Source organism: Pseudopodoces humilis, chromosome 7 (genome assembly GCF_049639895.1).
Source record: "Pseudopodoces humilis isolate 2021_Gansu_Grassland_sample_001 chromosome 7, ASM4963989v1, whole genome shotgun sequence".
In the NCBI taxonomy this organism is placed as follows: Eukaryota; Metazoa; Chordata; class Aves; order Passeriformes; family Paridae; genus Pseudopodoces; species Pseudopodoces humilis.
Genome location: NC_142206.1, coordinates 56,631,989 through 56,657,561, shown reverse-complemented (window position 1 = coordinate 56,657,561; position 25,573 = coordinate 56,631,989). Strand labels below are relative to the sequence as shown.

At 45.2% G+C, this 25,573-nt stretch overlaps 2 protein-coding genes across 4 annotated transcripts in view; one reads left to right on the top strand and one right to left on the bottom strand.

Moving 5' to 3' along the window:
* The window catches only part of RHOJ (ras homolog family member J), a 70,575-nt gene extending 51,973 nt beyond the window's left edge, over positions 1–18,602 (top strand). For all 3 annotated transcript variants that reach the window (XM_088057259.1, XM_005520054.3, XM_014249909.2), the window contains 4 exons: positions 2,912–2,970; positions 8,276–8,440; positions 9,534–9,629; positions 10,940–18,602. In XM_088057259.1, coding sequence (XP_087913385.1) covers positions 2,912–2,970; positions 8,276–8,440; positions 9,534–9,629; positions 10,940–11,086 — 467 coding nt within the window. In that variant the 3' untranslated portion in view covers positions 11,087–18,602. The remainder of the gene's footprint in view (positions 1–2,911; positions 2,971–8,275; positions 8,441–9,533; positions 9,630–10,939) is intronic.
* Positions 18,603–22,926: 4,324 nt separating this feature from the next.
* Positions 22,927–25,087, bottom strand: GPHB5 (glycoprotein hormone subunit beta 5). The gene is made up of 2 exons (XM_005520055.1): positions 24,884–25,087; positions 22,927–23,115 (listed from the first exon to the last, which is right to left on the bottom strand). Exons 1-2 carry the CDS (start codon positions 25,085–25,087, stop codon positions 22,927–22,929), a joined length of 393 nt encoding a protein of 130 aa, XP_005520112.1.
* Positions 25,088–25,573: the final 486 nt, after the last annotated feature.

Below are 25,573 nucleotides of genomic sequence, written 5' to 3'. Positions count from 1 at the left end.
TTAGGACAATTGACAAGAAGAAAGAAAATATAAAGTTTGATGGGCAAAAGAAAAAGCAGAGGAGGGGGAGAAAAAGGGTGGGGGGGAGTGAAAAGGAAAGAAAGGGAGAAAAAGAAAGAGAAAAAGTAAAAATATAGGACTGGTGCAATGCAGAAATTCACAGCAGGACCCATAAGGGACAAGATGCTAGAAGGAAAATTGAAGTGTGATATGTAAGCTTGGTAGATTCAGGATGTATTTTTCCAAGATCCCTTGCAATTCTTATCCCTGGTGTGGGGGAAGAGTAATGGTAGGACACCACCAATCTCTTTATTCCCCCTCAGCATTTCCCAGAGGTGACCAAGAGCCAAACTGAACTGCACAAACCATCAATCACTGCTCAGTGTGTGGCTCCACAGACCTGCTGCAAAACATCCACTGTGACTTCATGGACCACAAAACACAGATAAGAGTCTAAGAGTTATATCCTTCTGGCAAAGCGTAGCACGCTTGAGGTGGACTGATCCTCTATCCAAACAGCTTATCTCCAAACCATATTAATTACTGGAACACAGCAGCAATTTGTATCTGCACCAGGGCTTTTTGCCAGTGCAGCTCTCTCAGTCAGATGCCACCAAGTAAGAAATGGGCCAGAAAAGCTTCACAGCAGAGTAAATTCCAGGGCAGCTTTTAAGTTTTTTAAGCGCTGAAGACGTGAGCTAATCTTTGCAAGCAGGACCCAACCCAGTTTGTCTGTGCTCAGGGTGAGCCAGCAGAAGAGGCAGAGCTGGATAACCCTGTCAGCACTGATGTATGGCACATGTCTCTTCATATTCATCAGAAACATCAGCTGACCTGCACCTCCATGTGCCTCACAGCTGTCCTAAGCTTCCCACTTTGGAGGGCTCCATGCAAATGCACCAAGGACTGACAGTGCAACTGCTGTTTGCAGTCCTAGAAACCACGTGTCCTCTAAACACCACCTCGGCCAGCTGTGCATTGCAGCTGGAAAATTGCCTTCAGCTGAAGGGTACATCTTCCCACAGCTGGTCCTTGAGAAGAGTAAAATCTGCAGAGCAGGTCTGGCTCCTGCATTTCTTGGCACAAAGGCGGATTGGAGGCTTGCCAAGGTTGCAACTGGGGGGAAAACAAAGCACATTTCCCACTGTCTCTGGTGAGCTGTGCTGACCACCTGTAACCCCCACTGCTTCTGAGAAGGCAGCTAAGAAAAGCAGGAGTGTTGCCAGGAACTTACACAGTTCATACCCCTGCTGGGACATTCTGGGATTCCCTAGACCACAAGAAGTTGAAAACCATGGCACCAGGGAGGATTATTTTAAATTTTTTATTCAAGTCAGGTTGAAGAAAGAGGATGGAGCATCCGGACTGTCTCCTGTTTGTGTCGGTGCCCATCTCCCCACTCTTGTACTTCTTCCCCAAGCTCTTCCACCCTTGGGCATCCATGCCCAATGTCCCTGAGTTCCCCCTGGGAGCTGTGCAGAGCTACCTCTGAGGTGAGGAGAGGGAGGTCCCTCCCCTTGCCCACCTCCTCTTCCCATGCACATCACAAGGCAGCCCCAGCAGTGGCTGAGTGCAGCCCATCCTGCTCTCATCAGCAAGTCTGCTCCTCACTGAGCTTTCCAGGACATCAGGTTTGCTCTGTTTATGTGCTGACAACACTACTGTGTCTCTCTGCAATCAAATAAAGCTGCTGAATAGTCAGCCTGTCCAGTCACACTGGCAGAGGCTTTCAGTCCAAGGGATTTCAAACAGAACATTGTTCCCAAGTGCAGGAGCTATTAAATTCCATAAATTTGTAGCTGCTTTTCTACTACAAATTTTATCAGGAAAAAAAAAAAAAAATCAGCAAGATACTGGGTGATGTTTTCAAGTCTCCTTTTTTGTCCAAAATAACTATTAGTCATTCCCAGCCCTCATTAATTGCAAGTGTGATCACCTGATGGGCACCAGTCTGAGCCTCTTCCCCCGTTCCTGACAAAGCTTTATGTTCATTCCTATGTTCAGCCACTTGTCCTGGTGTTTAAAAAAAATAATAGTCCATATGCTGCAACAATATCATTATTTTAAGCAACCTTCCTGACAAATGTTTGAAAGCTTCCTGTTGACTAATGGGTGGAACTGGACTGCCCTCCTTTCTTCCCAGTTGAGTAATAATGATTTAAGCAGATTAACTGGTTAACTAAATGTCATTAACCCAGATCATGACCTTTACACAAAATACCACTGGTTACAGGAATCAGCTAGTAATGGGGTTCATCCAAAGGCAATAAGAAAACATTTTTGTCAATGTCAAATTTGTCATTGGGCTCAAAATGAAGTTCAATCTGATTTCTGCTAAAGGAGTAAATATGCTGGATGTGATCAGCAAATTAAGCCATGCTTTCTTTCATTTGCAACAGAATGTGGTCAACATCCCTGAAAATATTCAAGCTCTTCTTCCTTCCTGTCCTTCAAATCATCCACCACATAGCCCTAGGTACTAAATACTGCCACTAAATACCTGCAACATTTCACAGCCTGGAAGAAATGAAATAATAAAAAACCCCTCCCAGTGATCCATGACCACCCCACCCCAATGCCCATGGTGGGGAGGCAGGCATCCATTCAAGTCCAGGATGTTTGGTTGGTGACAGTAGAGATAGGCAAAGGTGCCCCTGTGTCTGGGATCCTGATGGCAGTGTGTGCAGCTCATCACCCTTGGCTGTGTGTACAGAAATAAGATCTTGACATAACGGGTTTGCTTTTGTTGTGACTTAGGTTGCCTTTAGTTTGGGTTGAATGGATGTGCTTGGTTCAGGATGCCCAATGGGGGACATGTGCTAATGTGTCTGCTGGCATTTTGGGATTAAAACACATCAAAATGAGGCCACTGGCTTGTGCATAAACAACATTTCTTGTTTCTCTCTTCCAGTAACCGTGACTGTGGGAGGACAACAACACTTGCTGGGGCTTTATGACACTGCAGGGCAGGTAAAGGACTGCAAAACATTTCTCATTTTCCTTTCCTATGGTTTGTTTTTTGCTATCATACACTGAGGTTTGTTGTTCATGTTTGTGGATTTTGTTGGGGGCTTTTTCACAAATAATAACAATCAGTTTTGAATTGTAATGTCTGAGCTGCTGACCTTCTCCCTTTTGTTTTCAGTCTGTTTCAGCAGTAAAGTACATATAAATACACTCATTCCTAAGACTGTGTTTTTCCTAATCAAAAAAACAAAGCCTGATGAGGCTGTGCAACACCCCATATATCCACCTCCTATGGCAAATACAATGTTTTTTGTAGTCAGTGTTTTCTTACCTTTGCCACATGGTGGCATTGAGGATACAGAGAATAATTCCCATTTTCAAGAGCAGAAAACTGGTATAATTCAGCACCAGTCTATCAGTCACCAGCTGCTGACTTTTTAAGTGGTAACCCAGCGAGGTTTGCATCCATCCCAACATCCTAATGTTCTCCCAGGACAAGGGTGTCCATTACAAGAGAGTCTGTGTCCCATCTTATCCCATCCCTACTTACATTTAGAATGCTTTTGCTGTTTCCACTGTCCACACTCTGATGTGGTGTGATTGCACTCAAAGCTTGAGGAATAATTTAACCTCCTGGAGAGGAGGAGAAATTATTTCTCATTGCTTTGCCAGCAGAAGGGCAGAAGGAAGTGCAGGGAGCAATACATTTTTTGTGGTGAAATTTCCCTCTCCTGACTCCAAATGCTGGTGGGTGACAAAATAAAGAAAGGGGAATAGACTGCAGAGAAATCTTGCAAAAAATCATCTGCTGAGAGTGGAGGGAGCAGGTTCCAGGTTCCTCACAGACTGGGAATGTTGTAACTCACATCCACCAACTCCTGCAGTCAGAGCTGACAATGAAGCCAGGAGGAGAGAAAGCAGATTTGGGAACTTGCTTCACTCTCTCTGGGTTCCAGCAGCCCTGGGTGTAGGGCTCTGCTTTCACCAGGAGCTCTTCTTGTGTCTGTACTGGTTTTGGCCATGACTGACTGCTATGAAAGGCACAAACAGCACAGAAGGAGACCCTCCTGTCTGCAAAAGGCCACTGCTTGCAGAATATACTTTGCAGCACTATGCAGAGAGATCAAAAAACCCCCACCAGAACAGACTGTCACTTACAAAAAAAACCTGCACTCAGCAGAACTGGGGCTTTGATGCTTCGGGTTTCACTTTCTTTAATCTTATTCTTATCATGCTTCTGTAGGCAGAAGCAGTCTTAGCTGGTTTGGTGGCCCTCACAGACCACACATCTTTCCTATCCACATGGTGCAACCAGATGATCCAAAAGCCAATCCCAAAATATAACTCAAGTCATTGCCCCATGTCCAAAGTCTGTTCAGTCTTTTATTCTGTGTTCACAAACTCCGAGCCTGTGTCACGATCCATCAGCCCTGCAAGCCTTTGAGAGCCAGACTGGAGTTATATTCAGTTCCCAGTCAGTTTTCACCCCATGCCTTAATATTCCTACTTGTTTTGTAGGGCTGACAGTTCCACCTGCCACCCATTTCCGCAGCAACACCTCCTCTCATTTGTCCTCCTGAGCCAGAAGGAGCACTCAGCTGTCTCTTTGACAAGTCTCACCCCTCCATCCATTCCTCCACATCATTTTGCCATCCCCTGCTTCAAACTAGACAGTTCACCACCTGCCTCCAAACCTTTTCTCTAACTCACCAAGCTCATGTCCCTTCCAGACCCTGGTCCAGAGGATGTGGCCATCTAGCCAGAGCTCAGAGCGTGAATCAGCCCTTGATGACTAGATTGTCTCCATGGAGGCTGGAGGGATGATGCTTCCCACATGCTCCAGTTATAACAACAGATCATCTGGGTTGTTTCCTCCCTCCTTCTCCTTGTGCTGTGTGGCTTTCCAAAGGCATCAGTGTGAAGTCATAGCCAGAAATAGCCCTTGACACAGCGATGCTATAAAACATATGCTAATGAAATAACAATTGGAAAATGTACTCCTGCAGCAGGACCCTCTGTCAGCCTGAAGGGAGAGCTGGCAGAGACCCCAGATTTGAGGTATCTGGCTTTCTGTATCCCTAGCACAAACGGTTCTAGGAGGAAAAACTGTGGTCTTTTTGCTGGGCTGGACTCAGGTGCAAAATGTTTTAGCAAAGTGTAAAAGTGATCAACACAGCAACAACATAAAAACAAAAAGAAAAAAACAGTTTTGCTACATTTTTGGGGCCCAAACACTGCTGAGCTGATAGCAGAGATGGAGGAGAGGGAGCAGCACAGCTGATCTCAGCCCTGGCAAGTCACAGGCAGATAACACAGCAAGGCCAGGTCTGGCACTGGCATTTCCAGGCCAAAACAGTGGCCAGGCAGAGTTAACTGGGAAGCCTCCAGCTCCCTAAATAGCAGACAGCACAATGCAAGCATGATCTGGGAAAATAAATAGATAAATATAAATTATTGATCAGCCACAGCCCAAGCCCACAAGGACTCATGTCCCTTCCCAAACACAGCAGTCACTCTCTTCAGCAGCCCTCCCTGGATGTGCCCCATACCCATATAAATGTCCAGCCCCTTTTTTATATTGTTTATTAGCTTCAACCATCTCTGAATGAGAAATGACCCTATAGGGCTGTCCTTTCTAAAGGTCCATTGCAAGGTTTTACAGCCTTCTCCTGGAGAGCTGGTACAGAGAAGAGGTCCTTGTGATGTGGTCTGGAGAATTCTGTGCATGTACAGGAGCCCAGATTGACTCTTATCCATGATATTTGTGTTTTAACCCATCTGTGAAAAATTCCATGTGCCCCGGTGGGAGGTGAGACCTCTGCTATGAGATGTATGGCTGTCCCTGCTTACAACTTATATAATGCTCTGTGCTAATAGCTCAAATCAGGAATGCTCTTCCTGAAAAAGGATTTTCTAGGGATTCAGAAGGAACAATGAAAATATAATTAAATGCATGCTCCTGTAGCTGTCACAGCCGGGCAGAGTGCTCGTGGCTTTAATCTGTAGTTTTAATGGTACGGTAAGTCCCAGCCCCTCTAAATACACACGTCTGGAATATTGAAACTGGCTAAATCTAGCCAATTTCTTCCCAAAACTCCTAGATGAGGATTCCTTGAGGCTTGCTGCCACCACGTGGCTCGTTCGGGAGCCTGGCTTGCAGCAGCTAAAACAAAAACACAGAAAGGATCTTTGCCTTGCACCCGGTATCAGCCCGTGGTGGCTGTGCCACAATCAATCTCAGGTTTGATGTTCTGGGTTAAAATAATGTCCCATAATCAAGCCAGGCTTTCCTAACCCACAGCACCCACATAAAACTGTCTCTACAATGCAATTTCTCCTCTGATCCCATCACCTTGGCATCTACTTTGTCTCTGTTAACTTCTGCTGGGAGCTGGCTGACATCTCCAGAGCTTTGGATAAATCTCCTGTCACTGACTTTGCTTCCTCATGAACTGCATCACTGGTGTTCCCACAAACACCTCTGAGGGGCTTTTTCCTGCTATTCCTTGAATGTAGAGAATCCACTTTCTTGGGAGGTGATAGATCCAAACATTTCTGCTTGTAAATCCTTCTTGAGATCCACACTTCCTATGCCACTGGAAAGACATCATTATGTCAGTTAAAAATACCCTGGTTTTACCCCAAATACTGTGACTGTGAGGGCTGGAGGTAGTAAATGAGGATTTACTCTTCCTGTCAAAGTGGGCTTGGGACAATGAACACCCAGTTAGACAAAACAAAACAAAATGTTTGTGTTTAAGATGCTTTTTTAAACTTTCCTTTCCTGACACAGAGCTAAATTTGGGCTCATGCTTCTTTTCAGAATAAATAATTAAAGATTTGAGGATTTTTTTTTTTTTTAGAAAGAGTTGGTGCAAACAGTTTTTGAGTAATTTATTAGTATATTTTAGAAACTAGTGCTGATGCAGAAGTAGTCTGGGTCAATTCATTACTGTATAGTCAGGGAAAAAGAGACTTTAGAAAAGTGATCTACCAATCTCAATTCACAATTAAGTCCTCACATTTGTTGACTCAATCAGAGCAAGGCAGAAGTAAGGCTGCACTGAAACATCATCTATTCTGACACACACTGATACAGTCCTGCATCACTTTCTCCTGCAGGACAGACAGCACCTTGCATTGTTCCTGCCCCTAATGTGGGTTTTCCCTGCCTAAAATGTTCTCAAGACTGAGAAACAGCACCCAGGAGTCTTTTTTCCACCCTTTTGCTAGATTTATTTCCTTTTATTAACTAGTCCAATATGCAAAGCAAATCCACACCATTTTCACACAGTTATAACCAAACTGACCAGACTTCAGAGATTTGAGACTTGTCCAGAATGCAGAAACTACGAATTCCAGATCTACATCACAGTCAGGTTTGACAGCAGCATGTATTATTGTTTCCCACACTCCAACTTTATGTTTCTTTCCCCTTTTTTAAAATTCTGGACTCCCTAAAACAGTCTTTGGAACAGATGTATCCCCTCTAAAAAGCATCTGTTTCATTGCACTGAAGTTTTCTAACAGGTTTCATTGAACAGCACCCACCAGACACAGCTACAAATGCTCTCACTGTCAGAAAGAGCCAGGCTGTCCCTTTCACTTGGCTTGCAAAACCTCTGCTTGCTCTCAGCTTCTCAAGCCTACAAACAGACCTAAATTCTTCCTTGAAATTCAGCTATCAAAGCCAGCTCACAACATATCACAGCTGTGATTCGAGTGTTTGAAAGTTCACCCTCTTCACCACCATCCCATGGAGAAAACACCTCTCCTTCCACCATCCACGGCCTGTGGAAACACAAAATCACCCACAGTAGTACCCAGGCGCTGCAGGCTGGCTGTGATCTGATTTCTGCTTTCAGGATGAGTGTCTTCTGCAGACTGGCACATTGCTGTGCACCATGCAGGGCTATACAGCATCCCCTTCTGCACCAACCTCTCCACAGATAACACAAACAAAACTTGTTCACACAATCACAGGATGATTGAGGTGGAAGAGACCTTCAAAATCATCTAATCCCACACACACCCCACCAGGGATAGGGACACCTTTCACTAGACCAGGTTGCTCACAGCCCCATCCAGTATGGCTTTGAACACTTCCAGAGATGGGGCATCTTTCAGCTCTTTTTGGTAAAATGCTGATACATCAGCACCCTTGTACTCTGAGGGGGGTTCCCCCCTCTCTCCAGCAGCCACCTGGAGCTTAGAAGTGTGAATGAGTACGGACAGTGTAGACCACTTCATCACACCCCACTTGCAGCCATCCCCTCCTTGTGACACTCTTGCTGTTCTCCCCTGGCAGGAGGACTACAACCAGCTGAGACCCCTGTCCTACCCCAACACAGACGTGTTCCTGATCTGCTTCTCGGTGGTGAATCCTGCCTCCTACCACAACGTGCAGGAGGAGTGGGTGCCCGAGCTGAAGGTCTGCATGCCCAATGTGCCTTACGTCCTCATAGGAACTCAGGTAAAGCTTCTCCCAGGCTTTTACCTGGGCTCTCTGGAAAGCTTTCCTATTTAACTCATGGGAAATTCAGCCAGATTTTTCCCATTATAGGAAAACTCAGGCACAGGGAGTGGAAGCCAACATGCAAGTGTCCAGACTAGCAATCATCCCATCTTTTTATTCAAATGTATGTTAATGTGGTTACAAGTCATAAATACCTATAGGGAGAAAAGTTGTCATACAGGTCTCTAATGAGGAGAAAAAAAACATCAAACTTTGTGGCTAGAAGCTGAAGATAAACTTCAAACTGAATTTTAAGAATGGGAGTAATTAGCCAAATGACATGGGAAGGAAGTAGCCTTCCTTACGCTTTTACATCAACATTACAACTGGTGACTCACCATCCTGTTTGTATTACAGTGATTGTCAGACTGAATGATCAAACCTCTTCATTTTGGCCTTAAAATCTATGAATCTGTCAATCAAATAAAAATGCCTTAAATATGGGTTTGTTACCAAGACACAAAATGGATAGAGACTGTGAGGGTAGGGATCCAACCACATGGAAAATTTCAGAGCACTGGACAGTAACCTAAGTCAAATTAGAGAACAGATAAAATTCTGGTCAAAACCAAAATCTTCATGCCACAGGAAAGGCAAATAATTCAAACACTGTTTTCTACACTGGGATCATCTAAAACACCCATTTAAAAATAAAAGCATTATCCTTTGGATCACACAGTCTGAAAATGGACAGGTTTGAAATGCCTTACTTTGATGTCTTCCGTGGAAATAAAGGATTTGGTTTCAAGTCAGACTGAGCTGTGCCTGTCTGGCCTGTCAGGGTGGGGTTTGGGTGATGAAGTGCAGGGTTGCAGTAACTTCCCCTACCAGTGGGGTTCCTTCCTGTAGCACACCCATCTGAGCACCTGCAAAGGAGAACTAATTCATGGTAAACTGAAAAAAAAAAAAAGGTAAGTATGAAATTAATATGAAATTAATTTCTGAAGTATCACTTGAGTAGAAAGTGATACATATGCCCTGATGTTGGTCTGTAAAGCCATGAATATCAGCCTCAAGAATTACAGCACAGATTTTGTGTATTTTCCACTAGATTGACCTCCGGGATGATCCCAAGACTTTGGCGCGGCTGCTTTACATGAAGGAGAAACCACTCACCTATGAGCATGGAGTGAAGCTGGCAAAGGAGGTAACAGCTTCTCCTGATGCCATGTGAAGCTGACTGATCTCAGCTTTCCACCAGGTTTCTTTCATTCAAGGCTCCTCCAAAGCCCATTGGTGCCAGACAGAGATTAAAGCCTCTCTTCAAACAGGCTGGACCCAGGGCACACATTGTGATCCCTGAGCCTGCACTTCTGTTGCAGTATCAGTTGAAACATAGAATATCCTGAGTGGGAAGAGACCCAAAAAGGTCAACAAGTCCACCTCCTGGGCATTCACAAGATAATCCCAAAAATCACACCATGGGTCAGAGAGAATTGCCCAAACACTTCTGATCTCTGGCAGGTGACATGACCAAGCTCTAAGAAAAGCATTGAAGAACACAGGGCAGCAGGTGGCAAATGGGCATCAAAACAGATTTTACTGCCTATTTTATCTAAGTCAGGAGTTTCTTGCTCAGGGTTCTGCCAGGAGATGCATGTGGCAAACCCCTCTCTGCAGCCAAGCCACCTCCTGTCACACTCCTCCCTGTCCCTTACAAAAGCACAGACAACTGGATTCCCACTTATCCCTTGCACTTCAGACAGCAGAGAAGGTGCTCCCAAAGTTTCTGTGGTATTGTACATTTCTCCTGGAAAGGCAGGGGGTCAGAAGCACTCCCCAAGCCCTGGGATGCAGAATTCTGGATCCTGGCCTTGTCCCCTTATATGCTGCAGGTTCTATTATTGTCCCTGGACCTCAAAATCAGAGCATCCATGAGCAGAACAACCTGAATAAGCCACAAGGTTGCTGAATAAGCTGAGGCTGCTTTCCCAGGCCTCTGTGGGTGTTTGTATCATGACAGCATACCCCGGAGACTCCTATCTCAAAATGATGCTTCCCCATTCCCAGAAAACAGCTAGAAGCCCTCCCCAGGTAGCAGCTTCCTGGCATTGGAGGAGACAGGACACATGAGTGACAATTCAGGGGAGAAGAGGCAAGTGTGTGAAGTGGCTCAGCTACAACCCAGCATTTCCTTGAAGCCTCCCCAGCTGCACAGGCAGGAAGCCAAGCTCCTGGTCCAGCACTCAAACATGGGTGCAGCCCCCTCTCTGTCTGGAGGGTCATGCAGGGAATTCCTGCAGCCCATTCACTCCCATGTGGTGAGATATTCATGTTGATGCTGATTCCTGCTCTCTTGCCCAGGATGACCACATGAGCTTGTCCCTTCATCCCACAGGCAGCCAGACACAAAACAGAGAAATGGTCTGACCCCTTTCTAAACGTAGAAAGCTGCTGGAACAGCATCACCCTGTCTCTCCAACAAGTGGACACTCACTCTCATTTTCCCTCTTTCAGATCGGAGCCCAGTGCTATCTGGAGTGCTCAGCCCTGACACAGAAAGGCCTTAAGACTGTCTTTGATGAGGCAATCATGACCATTTTCCACCCCAAGAAGAAGAAGAAGCGGTGTGCAAAGTGCCACAGATGCTGCACCCTGGTGTGATGTGCCCTGGGAAGCAGAGCCAGCTGATTTCAGTGAAACCAAGCAGGTTAGAAAGGAAATGAAGGTCACTTGCAACTGAAACAGGGAAGAAGACCAGAATAGGGTCCTTCTAACCCAAATATAGGAGCTCTCCGTTCTGTGAAACCTCCAAGCTGTATCACCTTTGGCCAACTCCTGTCTCTGTGCTTTCCTAACCCTCCAGAGCTGTTTTGCAGCCTGTTCCCACTGCTGCAGACTGCACCAACAGAAACCAGGATGCCTGCCTGGCTCCCCACCTTAGGAATAAGGTGAAGGTGGCTTGTGACAAAGCAAAGAGCTCAAGACAGCAAAAGAAGCAGGAGAAACTCCTTTTGTGGCCTTAAGCAAGAATTGATCAAAATTAGGAATTTGCAGACCTTAGGAATTGAATCTGAATTGACTGAAAGCACATGGAGGTCTGTAGAAATAGGATATGTAAGACATACACTATAGGTAGGATGTACTTTAAAATTGCTTCTCTTTTATAAGACTTGCTAGTTCAGGAGATACTTTCGTTTCTTCAAACCACATGGAAGCAAAGGTGGAGTGATTCCAGTTTGTTTTCACTTAATGGTGAAACTTCACAGCACCAGGATGTTGCTGCATCCAAGCTAACAAAACAGATCAACATTTACCTCCAGACTTAAGGAATGTTCTTACAACTAAAAAAAAATGCAAATAACTGTATTTTTACAGAGGAATGTTCAGGCTGAGCCATGTTTCCGTAAGCTGGGAAGGGAAGTACAGAGTTGTAGCATTAATGTACTGAAACAAAGAAAATCTACCACCAAAGAATATCACCCTAGACAAGAAATAGCAGCATGGAACAATCTCTCTTCCAACTGAGAACAAGAACGAGACACATTGCCATGGCAACTGAGAATTTACCTTACAGATCAGCTGGATTTCTAAATCTCACCCAACAGCCAAGTATAGAAAAAAAAAATTAAATAAAGCCAAAGGTCATACTGACTTTAAGTGCTTTGAGGTGATCCAATTGCCTTAAAATTATCCTTTTTTTATGAAGTATTTCTGTAAAAAAACCTCATCAAAATGGAGTTGAGAACTTGTTGACTTCTTTTAGCTTCCCTCCTCCTATTCATTTCTTCTCTCTCTGCTGCCATTTTTCCATCTTCACAGAGGGTGCTGCTCCAGCAGCAGCGTGGCTGCAGTCCTCAGGAGCAGACTTTTCCACGAGCAGCAGATGATGGCTGCAGCAGCAGCACAGAGATGGGAAGTGCAGCCCATAGGGGAAGGGGAGCTCCTGTGATCTCCCCTTGCTGCTGGGGAAATTGTGCCTTTTCACTAAAGCCTCTCCCGGGATCCTGCAGCTTTGCACATCACAGCGACACCGGCACTCAGAGGTGAACTCAAAGGGCCTCTTGTTACTGCTCTGCCTCTGGGTACTCTGGCAGTGCCACCAGACTGTCTTGTCATGGATTTCATTCCCCAAGGAGGAAATCACAGCACTGGCACACACAGATTTGAAGATGTAACTCCTTGCAAAAGCTGTGTCTGTAGCCAGCGTGCCCAGAAGTGCCGGGAGGGAGCAAGCGACAGCAGCGCATCCTCCCAGGCCGGGGCACAGGCCCTGCTCCCCTCTGCACCATTTCAGGAGGCTGGCAGCCCTCTCCTCTTGGGAAGCACAGTGTCCTGACTGAGAACACACCAGACAAACCAGGGAACTCCAGCCCTGGTGCTGCTCAGAGCGATGACTGACTGCAGCAGGGAAGGGCACCCAGGGCACATGGAAGGGACCGGGCCTGGTGCAGTGCCCAGTCCTGCATCAGGGCCAAGCTCATGGATCTGAGCCCCTCCTCCAGCACACATTCCACTTCATACAATTGTAGAATGGTTTGGGCTGGAAGGGACCTCAGAGATCATCTAATTCCAGCCCCCATTTTACCATGGACAGCTACAGAAAACAGCTCTGACAACCCAAAACATTTCTGGGTAGAAGTCAAGAGTTCTGACAAAATCCATCAGACTCGATGCAAATGCTTTGCTCTTTTTTCACCCAGTGGCTTCCCCTCACCGTCCCTTTCCCCTTGCTCACAAACATGGATGAAAACACAGTTGTGCCATACCTGAGACAAACAAGTTCTCCTCATTGCTGGTGACTTTTTGTGCATATTTTCTGTTTTATTATGCCCCAGGCATTTAGGTCAGATGGCCTGGCTGAGGGTGAGGCACAAGGGTCCATGCCATGCCACAGAGTTTGTGTCCATCCCCAGGCACAGCAGTGAGTGTTCACCTCAACAGGACACTACCAGATGAACCATAAAGTGTAAAAATATATTAGAGGAGTATGAGGAGAATGATGCATGGATTAAATAAATTAGTATTTAGGCTTACAACATGACTGGAAGCCCACTGAAACTACAAAAAAAAAAAAAAAAGCCTTTAACAGATTTCAGGGAAATTATATCTGCACTGTGCTGCCTTTTATTTCAGTGAAAGTTAATTAAGATTATTGTTTTAGCTCATGTAGGTTGCTGGAGAGTGATGTATGAGTCTCTGGTGGAAGAAGGTGAAGTCTGGTTTAGCTGAAACACGATGCAAATGCTCAGGTTGGAGCTGCCTGGTTTTCTTAGACCTTAAAAATGTGGAAATAGAGGAAATAGAAAATCCAGGGTGTCAGCTGAGCTCATCCTAACGTAACGAGCACACTGGAAAAGTGAAATGGAGCACCCTGGCATGCATCAGGGAAAGCCACAAACAATCAAATTGGGTTTTTGAGTGCCACTGAGTCCAGGGGTGATTGTTAATCTTAATGGAAAGGCATAGGATTGGCAGTAAAATCAAAAATCAAGTGGGAAGTTGTAGCATTAATGCAACTGCAGTGGTTTGAGGGAGATTAACTACAAAACATATGGTGATGGAGAAGCTAAAATGCTAAAATATCGTAATGTGTTAAACTACAACATCCTAAACAAATCCTTGCATAGAGGAAGCAGATAGAAAAGTCTTAATATACATACAAAAAATGTTAAGGCTAAGCAGGGGTTTCTTTGCACTTACAAAATGGAGCATGTCAAGCTTGTGAGGCAGCAAAATGTCAAGTTTTTCAAACTAATTTTGACCAAAATTTGAATTCTGGGAGCTGCAAGAGAGGGAGAGTGGTCACAATCCACTGGGAAATGGCCTCTGCACTCCATTTACTTTAATTTTTTTTTCAGCAAAAATAAATGCTTTTTGAAAAGCCATGTTTAATGCAGGTCCCATAAACATTATTCCTGAATTAGGTTATGTACATAGACCTGTCTATGAAATGTGGAAATTTCTCAAGGATCTGCCCTGTTACACTACTTTTTGGGGAGGCAGGGACAGCACGGCCAAGAGGCTTTAGAAAGGGATTGTAGGCAGATGTAAGGAAAGTCATTGACTATCTGGCAAGTCATACTTAATGCCTTTTTTAAAAGCAACAGATGGTGTGTGAACAGGCAGCAAAGCTTATTTTCAGAAAAAACCACAACACCAGACATAGTGCAAGTGCAGGCATAAGGCCACAGATATAAACTTCAAGTTATTTTCGAGCACCATTAGTAATAAGGAAAGAAAATCGATAAAGGACTGCCAGGTGAAAGGAGATGGGTTTACTCACTGTGAGATGAGCTAGAAATCAGATCCCAATTTCACCTTAAAAGGAACACTGTTAAGGAGAGTCATAAAGGTTAGAAACCATCCCTGGAACTTATTTGACAACGTCCCCTTAATGCAGCTGATGTCAAAGCCTTTCCTGACAGACCTGCCTTTGCTAATAGTCTGCTGTCATTTCAAAAGCACTCACAACTTATGGGAAACTTGCTGGATCCTGTAAAACCCATCTCCTTTGGCCTCTTCTGAAACCTTCCTGTTCTACCAAGAGTTCTTAACCTGAAGCTGCAGTTCCAAACAGAGTTCCCAAAGTATTTTCATGCAAACTCCTGCAAGGAGATATTAGAGGTACTTGAGAGAGATCTCAATTCATCAGAGTTGCTGTCACATCACCTACAGATGTCTGTGCCTTTCAGTGCCCTGTGAAAACATCGGGACAGTGGAACTGGGACAGTCCTGCCACTTCCAGCATGACTTGAAGGAGGCCCCACAAAAACTCACAGTTTTTGCCTCCCAGAACTTTGAAAAGTTGGGGAGAAGGCAGAAGCAAGGCTCTAACCCCACTCAGGTCCATTCTCATTTGTTCAACTGGATATACACCCTGTGTACATATAGAATTCACCCCAAGTCCAGTATGACAATAAAACAATAATTTCAGCAGCTGACATTGACATTTCTCACCTTTTTTCTCTTTCGCAGCACTCAAAGCATTCAAAATAGACACAGAATTAAATATAGCACTGTATCCTAATATGAAATAAAGTTATTCCAAATACTTTGATTAAAGGGACAGATTTTGGCAGTCTTCCTCATACTGAAGAGAATCTCACTTTACAAGGAACTGGCTCCAAGTTGTTCATGTCTCATTCAGTCCCACTGGCACTGCTCAAGTCATGAGGGAGGCTGATTGGTGGTCAATCCTTGTAGTTTAATTACCAGAGAACCTCTTCCAGCAGCTCTAGTGTTGGTGGTCTGTGTTCTTTTGAATACCTTCATGAATGGTGACTCAATCACTTCCCTGGGCAGCCTGTCTCTCCCTTTAATTCATATATGAAAGATGCCCATCTGCTTTATACCATGCTTAGCGCCCGTGACCTTTCCCTGTACCTTTTTTCACCAAGTGACACAGCAAATACCTCATGACTCACCACACAGAAACCTCATCTGGATTAAAAATAATTTGCAGTGGCATCAATCTGTCTCAGGCCAGGATTGTTTAAAAGCACATTTGTCTTTTCCAAGAAAGCAATCCATATGTTCACGTTGACCCAGGGACCATTTGTTAAGCAAAGAGGTAGAATGTAGGAATCTGGCTGCACATGCCTTTCTCCATGTATTTTCTTTTTCCCTGAGGAGGACCTGTAATGTTGTTTTATCCTACATTAAAAAAGGAAAGTCTGGAAATAACAGAACATTTTGTTGGTTCACAACTCTATGGGACTGGAGGAGCATCTGCTGTGACAGGAGGTGAGCATGGAGTGACCTACGTCAGATAACTTCTAGACACATTTGAGCTCTTTGCAAAAATGAAGACAAATTTCCACTATGAATGTTTATTTTCCTCTTCATGAATAAAGACCATCTGAAAGCAGGAAAAAGCCTCCCACTGATTTCAGTAGTGGCTTGTGATCTCAGCTGTCTTCACCTATCAAAACAAAACAGGAATAGAAATATTTTTGCATCCAAAAGTCAGGACAAAATCACCAATTAGAAGTCATGAATGCAACAGAATCACTTCTGCTTCAGGGGGGAGCTGCAAAATTAGGGCCCAGAGCCACAATTAATCAGTTTGAGCCTAAACCTTAAATTTAATTTTAAGATGTTAAGGGGACACCCATAACTAGAACAACAGAAAAAAATCTTCAAATTCTCTTTTCTTTGTTTCAGTTAAAGCTGTCAGAAACATGGGAACAAAAATCCATTCTCTTGGGCAGTTCCAGGAACCACACCATAACAGCAAAAAGAGTCAGAAGTTCATTGTAAGAGGAAAATTAGTTCAGAAACCCAGAGCAACAAGCAAAAAAACATGTGAACTGCTGTCAGTGGTGAAAAATCTCTTTAACTTTGAAAATATGGATCCCCATCCCTTTCCACATTTTACAGACCATAATGCAGTGTTTGGCTGCTCCTAACTATAATGGTAGGGTGGGATTTTCAAAGATGCTCTGTGGTGGCTTCATTTCAGTTCTCATGAAGGCAATGGAAAATTTCAGTGGGGTCCACACATGACCAGTGTGGAAAATGTTTGAGATTCTTTATATTTCTTCTTTTCCTGACCTTTTATTTTGGCTGACCAAGCTTTGAGCACACAGATACACTGAGCCAGGTCCAAGAATCTTTTATACCTTCTGGCTGCTGGTTAAGGACTCCTGAAAGGAGTTGGGGCATCCAAAGACTTTGCTGGTCTCACCTTTGGAGGCTGGATCTGAAACAGCTCATTTCAACCACAACTGAGCTGAGGATGAAAGTGGTTACATTAACAGAGTAATATTCAAGACATACGGTTATCTTTGCTTAAAGACCCTAAACTCATTGCTGTCACTTAATTTCATCTCATCCCATTCAGGACACAAGGTTTGATATGGTTTTGGTGAAGGTCAGTTTGAGCTCTCACTGATACCAACTCTAGTGAATTTTGATTTTGATTGGATTTAATGAATTCAGAGTAAACAGTTGTCACAAGTCTACAGCTTCCAGATCTTCCAACACAACATTTGTTTGTATTGATAACATGTAGAAAAATTTGTCTGATGTCTGTCAAAGTAGATTGTGGGTAAATCCTATCCAGAGTGTGGCTATCATGTTGTCTCTCTCAGTACTTTTCCCCTGAATAGGCAGCTGCTCTAACTGCATCACAGACCTGGCAAGCACTGAACTGCCCTGTCAGCATGGAGCAAATGAGCCCGAATTCTCCCCACACTTGTAAATGTTAGTTCACTAATAAGCAATAACAAAAAGTTATGTGAGAGAGGAAAGACACTGGCAAAGTCTTCTTCACTCATGAGCAGAAGTGACCCAAGCCCTGGGTGCCAGGTGGGAAATGCTACAGAGGAAGACATGGTATGATGGTCCTGATGCCCCTAAAAATATGGACTGGGGCTGGTGAATGGGCTGGGAAGTGCCTCTGTGGAGTCACCCCTGGGTACCTGGGGCTCAGCAGCACCTCAAGACTGGGAGGAATTCTCTGTAGAGAAGAGAGGCAGTGCAAGGATAACTGAATCCAGTTTAATATGTCATGATGCTGATGCACTTACACAAATACAAGATTTTCACTGCACAGAGGTTCTCTGATCCCCCAGGAACACAAAGACAAGGACATTTCATTCCTTTCTTTTTGTGCTTACCTAACAGTAATGCTTAAAATTATTACTTAAGAAATGCTTAAAACTAACAATTCAGCAAGTTATTATGGCTGAGTTTGTGAAGCAGATGTAATGACCTCAACACAAATCAGGACCTAACTCATCACCAGTCAGGTCTTAGCAAGTTAGGAGAAAAAAAATCACTTACTTGATGTGTGCAACAGAATTTTTCTCTCTTAAAAGTTGCTGTGTGCAATATTGCTGGAATATGGGGCTGGTGAAACCAAAGGATGGGCACTAAAACAGTATGTCTGACCTTTGAGTGGTATGCCTTTTTTTCAAAGGTTAACCAAATCTTCAGAATTGAAAGCAAAACAATTTCAAACCAAGGAAATTCAGTTTTCAAGCAAATGTGTTCTGCATAGTTTAAAAATCATGTAAACATTATTAATTTCCTATTTACAGCACATAATTCTGTACTCTTTTGTTTATCATCTTTTAAACATGTAATTACTGTATATTGCAATGCACATTAATATCATTTATTGTACATAGTTTATTTTAACAAAATAAATGTATTACAAAGTATTTTGACGGCATCCTTTTGGGTGGTGTGCTTTTGTGTTTATTTTCCCAGATGCTAATCACATGCACCTTGTAGGAGGTTTCAGGTAGGAAAAACACCAACCAACACACTGGCAAGGGAGATGATGAGCTGTGCACCCTCTGGTCCAGCAGCCAGGGCAGAGGGAGTCAGGAGGGAAAGTGAAAGGCTTAAGGTGATGATGAAGTTACACAAGGAAAGACAGCCCTGCTGGTCTGGAAACAAGAATATGACTGGCTCCAGTCTTCCAGGGATTCAGTGCAGAGATGTGGATCTCATTTTTTTTAAAAAACAACAAAATTAATTACTAAAAAAAAGTGCCTTTGTTAAACAGCTGTTCATTAACATTCATTTCAAGACCAGAAGCAATCTCATTGACCAGCTAGTCTGGTCTGCAAGACTAGAAATCCCACCATTCCTGAACAACATCCCTCATCTTGATTGGACCAAAGCAAGTTTCCCCAGAGGAAGGCTCTTTTCATGTTCCTGCAGCTTGTGAACCTCAGCAGGTTTAACTAGCCCTGCCTGGAGCACTTACAGAGAAAAGACAAAGCATATCAACGTTTATTCCTAATAAAAAGGTACTGCAGCCCAAATCCCTGGCTGCTATAAATGGATATGTCCTCAGAGGAGCCAGGACAATCCAAAAGGGCACAGCATATAGCCTGGAATATATTTTATTCACCCCAGAGGAAGGTGGTATTACTCACCAGACTTTCCATGGCCTGATTTTATCTGGGAAGAAGTGGCTCAGAGGACCCACCTGTCTGGGGTTAACAGCAACGTGCCAAAGGCATCCCCCAGAGCAGAAAATTCCTAAATTGTTGCCAGATAAGGCTGGGTGGATGTAGCCAAGGGAAGGATACCTCCATGCAGCCCTGATGCTTTCACATTTCCCTGAATACCCACAGCTGGTTACACTCCCTGGCAGGATGGTGGGTGAGATAGGCTTTGCTCTGACCCAGGGCACTGGTTCCATGTTTCCATGTGAGCACAATGAGAGCAGGAGGCAGCTGCCTGTCCTGTCTCCCAAAGAGAAATCCAGTCAGTGCAGGGAACACCCATCCTGCCCTCCCTCTCATGGCAACTCTGCTCTGTAGGTGGGGTAAAATACACTGATTTCTGGCATGGCCAGTCGGGCTGGGCACACCAGCTGCAGGGGACCTGAGCTTCCAGGGCCAGTGGGCTACTGAGGCTGTCACAGAGCAGGAGGGTGTTTTATCAAAGCACTGCCTGGCTGTGACCATTGCTGTTTAGGTTAAATGAGCTACAATAAGCCTGAGGCACTGAGTGCACTGCAGGAGACAGATGTGACTGGTCACAAGTGGCCTTACAGCCCCTCCAGAACACACTGTAGAGAGGAAAAAATCATCTCTAGCATCATTCCCAGTCCAAAAGAGAAACTGAGGCACAAAGAAATCCACTGCTTTTAGTGGAGAGAAAATACCTGAGGCGTTACGGCCTTTGTGGCAAACACTCCTTGCAAACACGTACCAAAGACAGACAAACTGTTCAAGTGCTTTGGACAGGTTGGGTGTGAGATCTAAATCCATGGCTTTAAAGAGCATTAAAATTCTCCCAAGGAGGTGATGTTTGCCTGGGAAGAAACTTCTCATGTTCTGAAATATTTGGGCTGTGTTGACTGCCTACAAATTCTGAGCAGGATGTACCACCCCAGCTACAGCATTAAGGATGTGAAAACTAAAGGCCTGGGCACAAGGTGTGGCAGGACAAGGAGTAAAGGTTTTAAACAAAATGAGGGTTGATTTATACAAGAAGTTTTTTTACAGTGAGGATGGTGAAACACTGGTTAGAGAGGTGGTGTGTGTCCCATCCCTGGAAACATTCTAGGTGAGGCTGGACAGGGTTCTGAGGAATATGGTTTAGCAGAAGATGTTCCTGCTCTTTGCAGGCCAGCTGGACTAGAAACAACTCAAACTATTCTGTGATATTAACTGTGAAAATTGATGTGAATTTAACAGAATTTAGACCTACTAGTGTAATAACTTCTGAGGGGAAAGTTCCACATCTGGTGTTGATTGGACTTCTGTCACTCAGGGCAGATCCACAGCATCTCTTTTGCTCTCCTCCCTAGAAGATCATCTCAAAGTGGCCTTTTGCTGCCTTGGTTTCAGTCAGTACATCCTTCCCACCTCCCCCTTCTGCTCCCCAGTCTGGCTGCATCAGTCAAAGCCCTTTTCCCACCCTGCAGTGTTTTGTTCTGATCACTTGCTGAGGTTTCTGCTGTCTCACCATGTCCTGGTACAGCCCTGATTTCCTGCTGGCTGCAAAGGAAGGAAGTTTGCCACTTTCTAACCCTGCCTCTAATCCTGAGACTGTAGCACAGCCAGACTCCCTCTGAGAAATTCAGCGAAGGAAATGACTTCACACCAAGGAGATGTTTTGCAGGTGTTCACAGCTCTGGCAAAGAGTTTGTAGGAGCTTATAGATATTCTATGTGAGAAATCTTTACACACAGAAAAAGGGACACATTGCTTTAAATTGCTTTCATACTAAAGTTTTGAGGTTTGTTAAGGACACAAAACAATTTGCAGGTTTCCCTTAATAACTATAATGCCAGTTGACAGTATCAGAGGGATCATGAGGTGTAATTTGAAACAAAACATGAGGACTTTTTAAAGGGTATTTAAACTCTCCATCAGCAAAAACCTGCTTCTGCTGCTGTTGGACACAGAAGTCTCTATTCAGAATTACAGAAGGTAGTAAAGGTGATAAAATCACCTTCTTCCTACTCAGTCATAGTACAGCTTTTGCAGATAAAAAAAAAAAATATATCAGCTAATAAATTACAGGCTAAATTTAATCTGTCTCACTGTGTATAGGACACCTGGGGAAGTTTCAAGCATGAGTCCCTGTAAATGAAGGTGACTGCATCCAGGAGAAAAGGCAGTGAGTGGGGGGACACAGGTGCAGGTATTACTCTGAGCAGCAATGCTCTCCTAATGGCTATCTGAGAAGGTGTCTTTGTTTTGTGAGCTCCTGTGGGCCTCTCCCCCTTGGCAAATCTTCCTTCGTTCACTTAATTTCCCATTTTGCTCAGGGGAGAAATGAGGGATGAATGTGAGTGTGTCCTCCTGCAGGTGGGAGCCAGGGAACAAAGGCACTTGTGTGGCTGTGGTCACAGGGGGCTCTTGTGGGAGCTCCCAGGTGTCCCCTTAGTTTGTAAAGAGTGGGTCTGAGGAGGTGTGAAGTGTCCTGTGGAGCATCTGCTCTCTTTCCTGTGCTGGACTTGTCTCAGTCACCATTACTGGACACTCCACAGCTTTCCTGAAGCACATCTGGCTGTCCCCCAGCTCTGTGTGCACCCTCAGAGGAGCAGGTCTCCATGGAGCTGAGCAGCTCAGGGAACTGTGAGAACGCCCTTCCTTAGCCCCCTCTTTCCCACCACATCAGCCAGGGGCTCGCTGAAACCAAACCATGATCGTTGCATTTTGGCTTGGTCCTTCTGACTCTGGAAATTGTCAGGAGAGATGCTTTGGGGTCTGCAGAGTCTCACTAATTCCACGTGAAGCCATTTCCCCTCCAGTCCCTGGACAAAAGCAGATGGTTCTGCACATTTAATGAATTTCTCTCTTTATTATTTTTTATTTTTTTTCAGGGATTGTCCCTTGTGAGATTTATTATTTTTTTTTAACACAATGGCTCCAGTTAAGCAAAGCACTGAAATACATGCTTAAAAGTCCACTGATATTAAGCAAAACACTTAATCATGAGCTTAAGTCCTTGGCTGAGTCAGGGCTGAGTATACATTCCCCCTAATTTCAAGGTAGTGATTTGAATACTTATTTCCATTTTATTGGCCTTGAGACCTTTTTCTTTGCCTGTTATTCCTGAATGACTTCAGGGTAAGGTTAACTAATGGGGCTGGGAGGGGGAGCTGGTGGAAGTGTTGGTAACTGCATTTATGTTACTGAGAAGAAGCTAAACCCCAGATGAATCGGGCTGTCATGAAGGGGGCAATGCCTTTGTGGGGTGTTTCTACACCCCAGTGTTCTGTCCATGTGCACTTTGTGCAGGGAGAAAGGTCACACAGAGTGAAAAGCTCATGAGGAGGAAGGGAAACTGCAATATTTCTTTTTACCACGGGATTTGCTACTGTAAGGTTGTGGGTTCCTACAGCAATAATGCTTTGAGCAGCATGAGGAGAGGGGATTAAGCCCAGAAAAGTCAGTGACTGGGAGCACTACAGGGCAAGATCAAATTCTGGGTGGATTTATACCCTCCAGAATGCTGGAGGTAGCAAGGGTATGAAGCTGCGGGAGAACTCGTCCCCTCCTGGCCTGAGCTGGGAGGGGAGGTCAGTAAGTCTCACACTCGGTGGTGGCCGTGGAGCAGATGTCACAGTCACAGCGGATGGCCACCGGGTAGGTGTAGAAGGGGTCCACGTCAGGGGCACACCTGGGCAGCCTCACCGTCACCATCCTGGTCTCGTTGTAGGTGCAGATCCGGTGGTGGGACTCGATGTAAGGCGGCTCCAGGATTGGTTTCTGCGGGGGAGAAATGCTGACCTCAGGCAAGACAAATATCTGGAGCCCCAGTTTCCCCAAGGGGATTTTGTGTAAATAGAGGAGCTACTGGATCAGGTGGAAGGGGCCATGGAAATAAATTTTAGGCTACATCATTCAACACTTGCCTCTTGGAGCCCTGCCATGGAGGGAGTGGGTGCATGTATGTGTTTCAGTTTGTTTAAAGCATAAAGCTCCAATTAAAACCTGCTTGAAGGAAGACAAAAGATTATCCCAAAAGCTGTTTTTTAGCAGACTCTGGGCGTTTCGACCACATGCTGCCAAAAGCAGCTGCTTTCTTCCAAAAAGTATTGATTTTCCATTAAACACGTTCTGCTGGAAACCCTTCATGTGCACAAGCTGCCTAAGAGCAGGGGTGCAACCAGGTGCCAAAGACTGGGGTTTTTCCTCAACCAGACCAGTTTTCCCTGTCAGGCTGCACCTCCCACAAAAACCAATGGCTGTACAATGTAGGGAAAGCTCTTGGCACAGCAGCCAGAATAGAAGTCTGGAATTCCTCCAGAGAAAATCAGCTTGGCCAGAGACCTCAGCCATCAGAAGATGATGGGAGCCTGAAGGCCTTGACACCCACCCTGCCATGTAGCACCACAGTGGCATTGGTTTTGTCAAAAAATCAGTTTATCCTCAACAGGGACACCCATTTTCCAAAGAATCCAGGAAAAGTCAGCACACACAGGAATGGGAGCCCACTGCCTGAGGTAACACAGCCGGGAGACATTTTAATTTCTTGCTTCCCCTCTGTCCTGTGCAAAGAGCCTGGGAACCAGGAAGGACGGACTGGGAGAGAACAGACGTAATATTTCAGCAAGAAGATGTGCAGACACCCTCCCTCTTACAAAGCCCCCATCCAAACACATGGTGGTGCCTTCTGGAAGCTGTAGAACCCCCAGCCAGGTGCATTCAGCTGAGCTACACCCCAGGGGTACTGCAATACAGCAAGGTCTGAGCTGCCAGAAGAGCTTTGGGGTAGGGGGAAGCAGGGGTCGATAGATCCCTCTAAGGAGCCCTATCCCAGTGTGGAATCTGGCCACTGGTGGCCTTTCCCCTCAAACCACCAAGTCATGAAGAAGGTGAGTCAGGGCTGGCACACAGACCCTGGCTCTTCCTCTGGTCACTAGTGTAGAGTAGTTGCCTTCATTTGGACAAAATCCCTCTGAGTTATTCGAGTTGTTCTGTATAAATGAAACTGGGATTGGCTCCTTGAGCTTTCCAGTTGCAGAACGGCAAAGACAGTCAGAAACTTGTTCTCTGATGTGTGTGGATATACTTGTGCTCTTTCCTTCTCCCTCTGTACACCCCTAAAACTTAAGTACTTCATATTTGTACAGGGCAGTGACTTAAAACAGGACCAGAATTAGAAACAGACATCATCTTTGGGATTTGCTTTTTGGAACAAAATATATTACCCATCAATCGGGAGCTCCATCTTAATCTCCAAGGAATACTTTTTTTTCAAGCAAAGTAATAAAGTCCCCCCTCTCCTTAAGTGTTCAAGCTGTAAGAGGCTTTCAGACTGCATAGTAAGAGCATTACATAAGTGCTTCATTAATATCATCACATGGCTCCCATTCCGCTTTGGGGCAGTGGGAGGAGGGATGGGACAACCAAGAACAAATGCCGACAGCGCAACCAGGGCATCATGGAACAGGACACTGTGGGTGGCTGTCCTTAGAGGGCTTTTCCTGGGGGAGAAGTACCAGCCAGGGATGTCCCTGGGTCACAGCCTCACCTCCCAGGTCTCACAGCGTCCCCAGCAGGCGTCCGTGGTGACCCTGAGCCCACGGCAGCCGGGTTTCCTGGCCAGGAAGGTGAATTCCCTCACGGCACAGCCCACGAACGTCCGCAGGTCGATGGCCGAGGCCTTGGCTGCGGCACCGCAGCCGGACAGCAGCAGGACAAGGAGAGCTGCCAGGATCAGGCAGGGGAGCTTCATGCTGAGGGCAGAAGGGAGAGGAGGGCAGGGTTAGGAGGGTCAGCATAGCCCAGCAGGCAAGAAGTGCGAGTGGATGGGCTCAGCTGAAGCGGGAGTAGCCCTTCTTCCCTTCAAACACAGAGTTAATCCTCACTCAGCCAGGAGGAGTGGGGCAGGTGGAAGAATGAGCGGTCACTACTCCCAGAAGTGGAAAATCTCAGAAAAAAGGTCTGTCACGGAATGCAGCAGTGTGAAGACTTTCCCTGCAGAGCACTGGGAGTTTGCCTGGAAGACAAAGTCAGCAGCCTATGCTTCAGCCCTACTGAAATCTTCATATTGCAGATTTGTTTTGCAGCATATGCCTCTCTACCACCCTGTCTGGGTTGTCCTGAGCTCACACAAAGCCAATAGCTGCATCGCTGGGAGCCAAGCACCCCTGAATTTGTGCTATAATCTCAGCATCTCCCAGAAGAATCACTGGAGTTGTCAGTACCAACACCCTGTGCA

What these genes read in the sequence shown, in the direction of transcription:
- GPHB5 (XM_005520055.1), bottom strand. Translation starts at nt 25,087, where the DNA reads ATGAAGCTCCCCTGCCTGATCCTGGCAGCTCTCCTTGTCCTGCTGCTG. An exon ending in GACGCTGTGAGACCTGGGAG is followed by an intron (nt 23,116 to 24,883) that starts GTGAGGCTGTGA and finishes TCTCCCCCGCAG; the next exon opens with AAACCAATCCTGGAGCCGCC.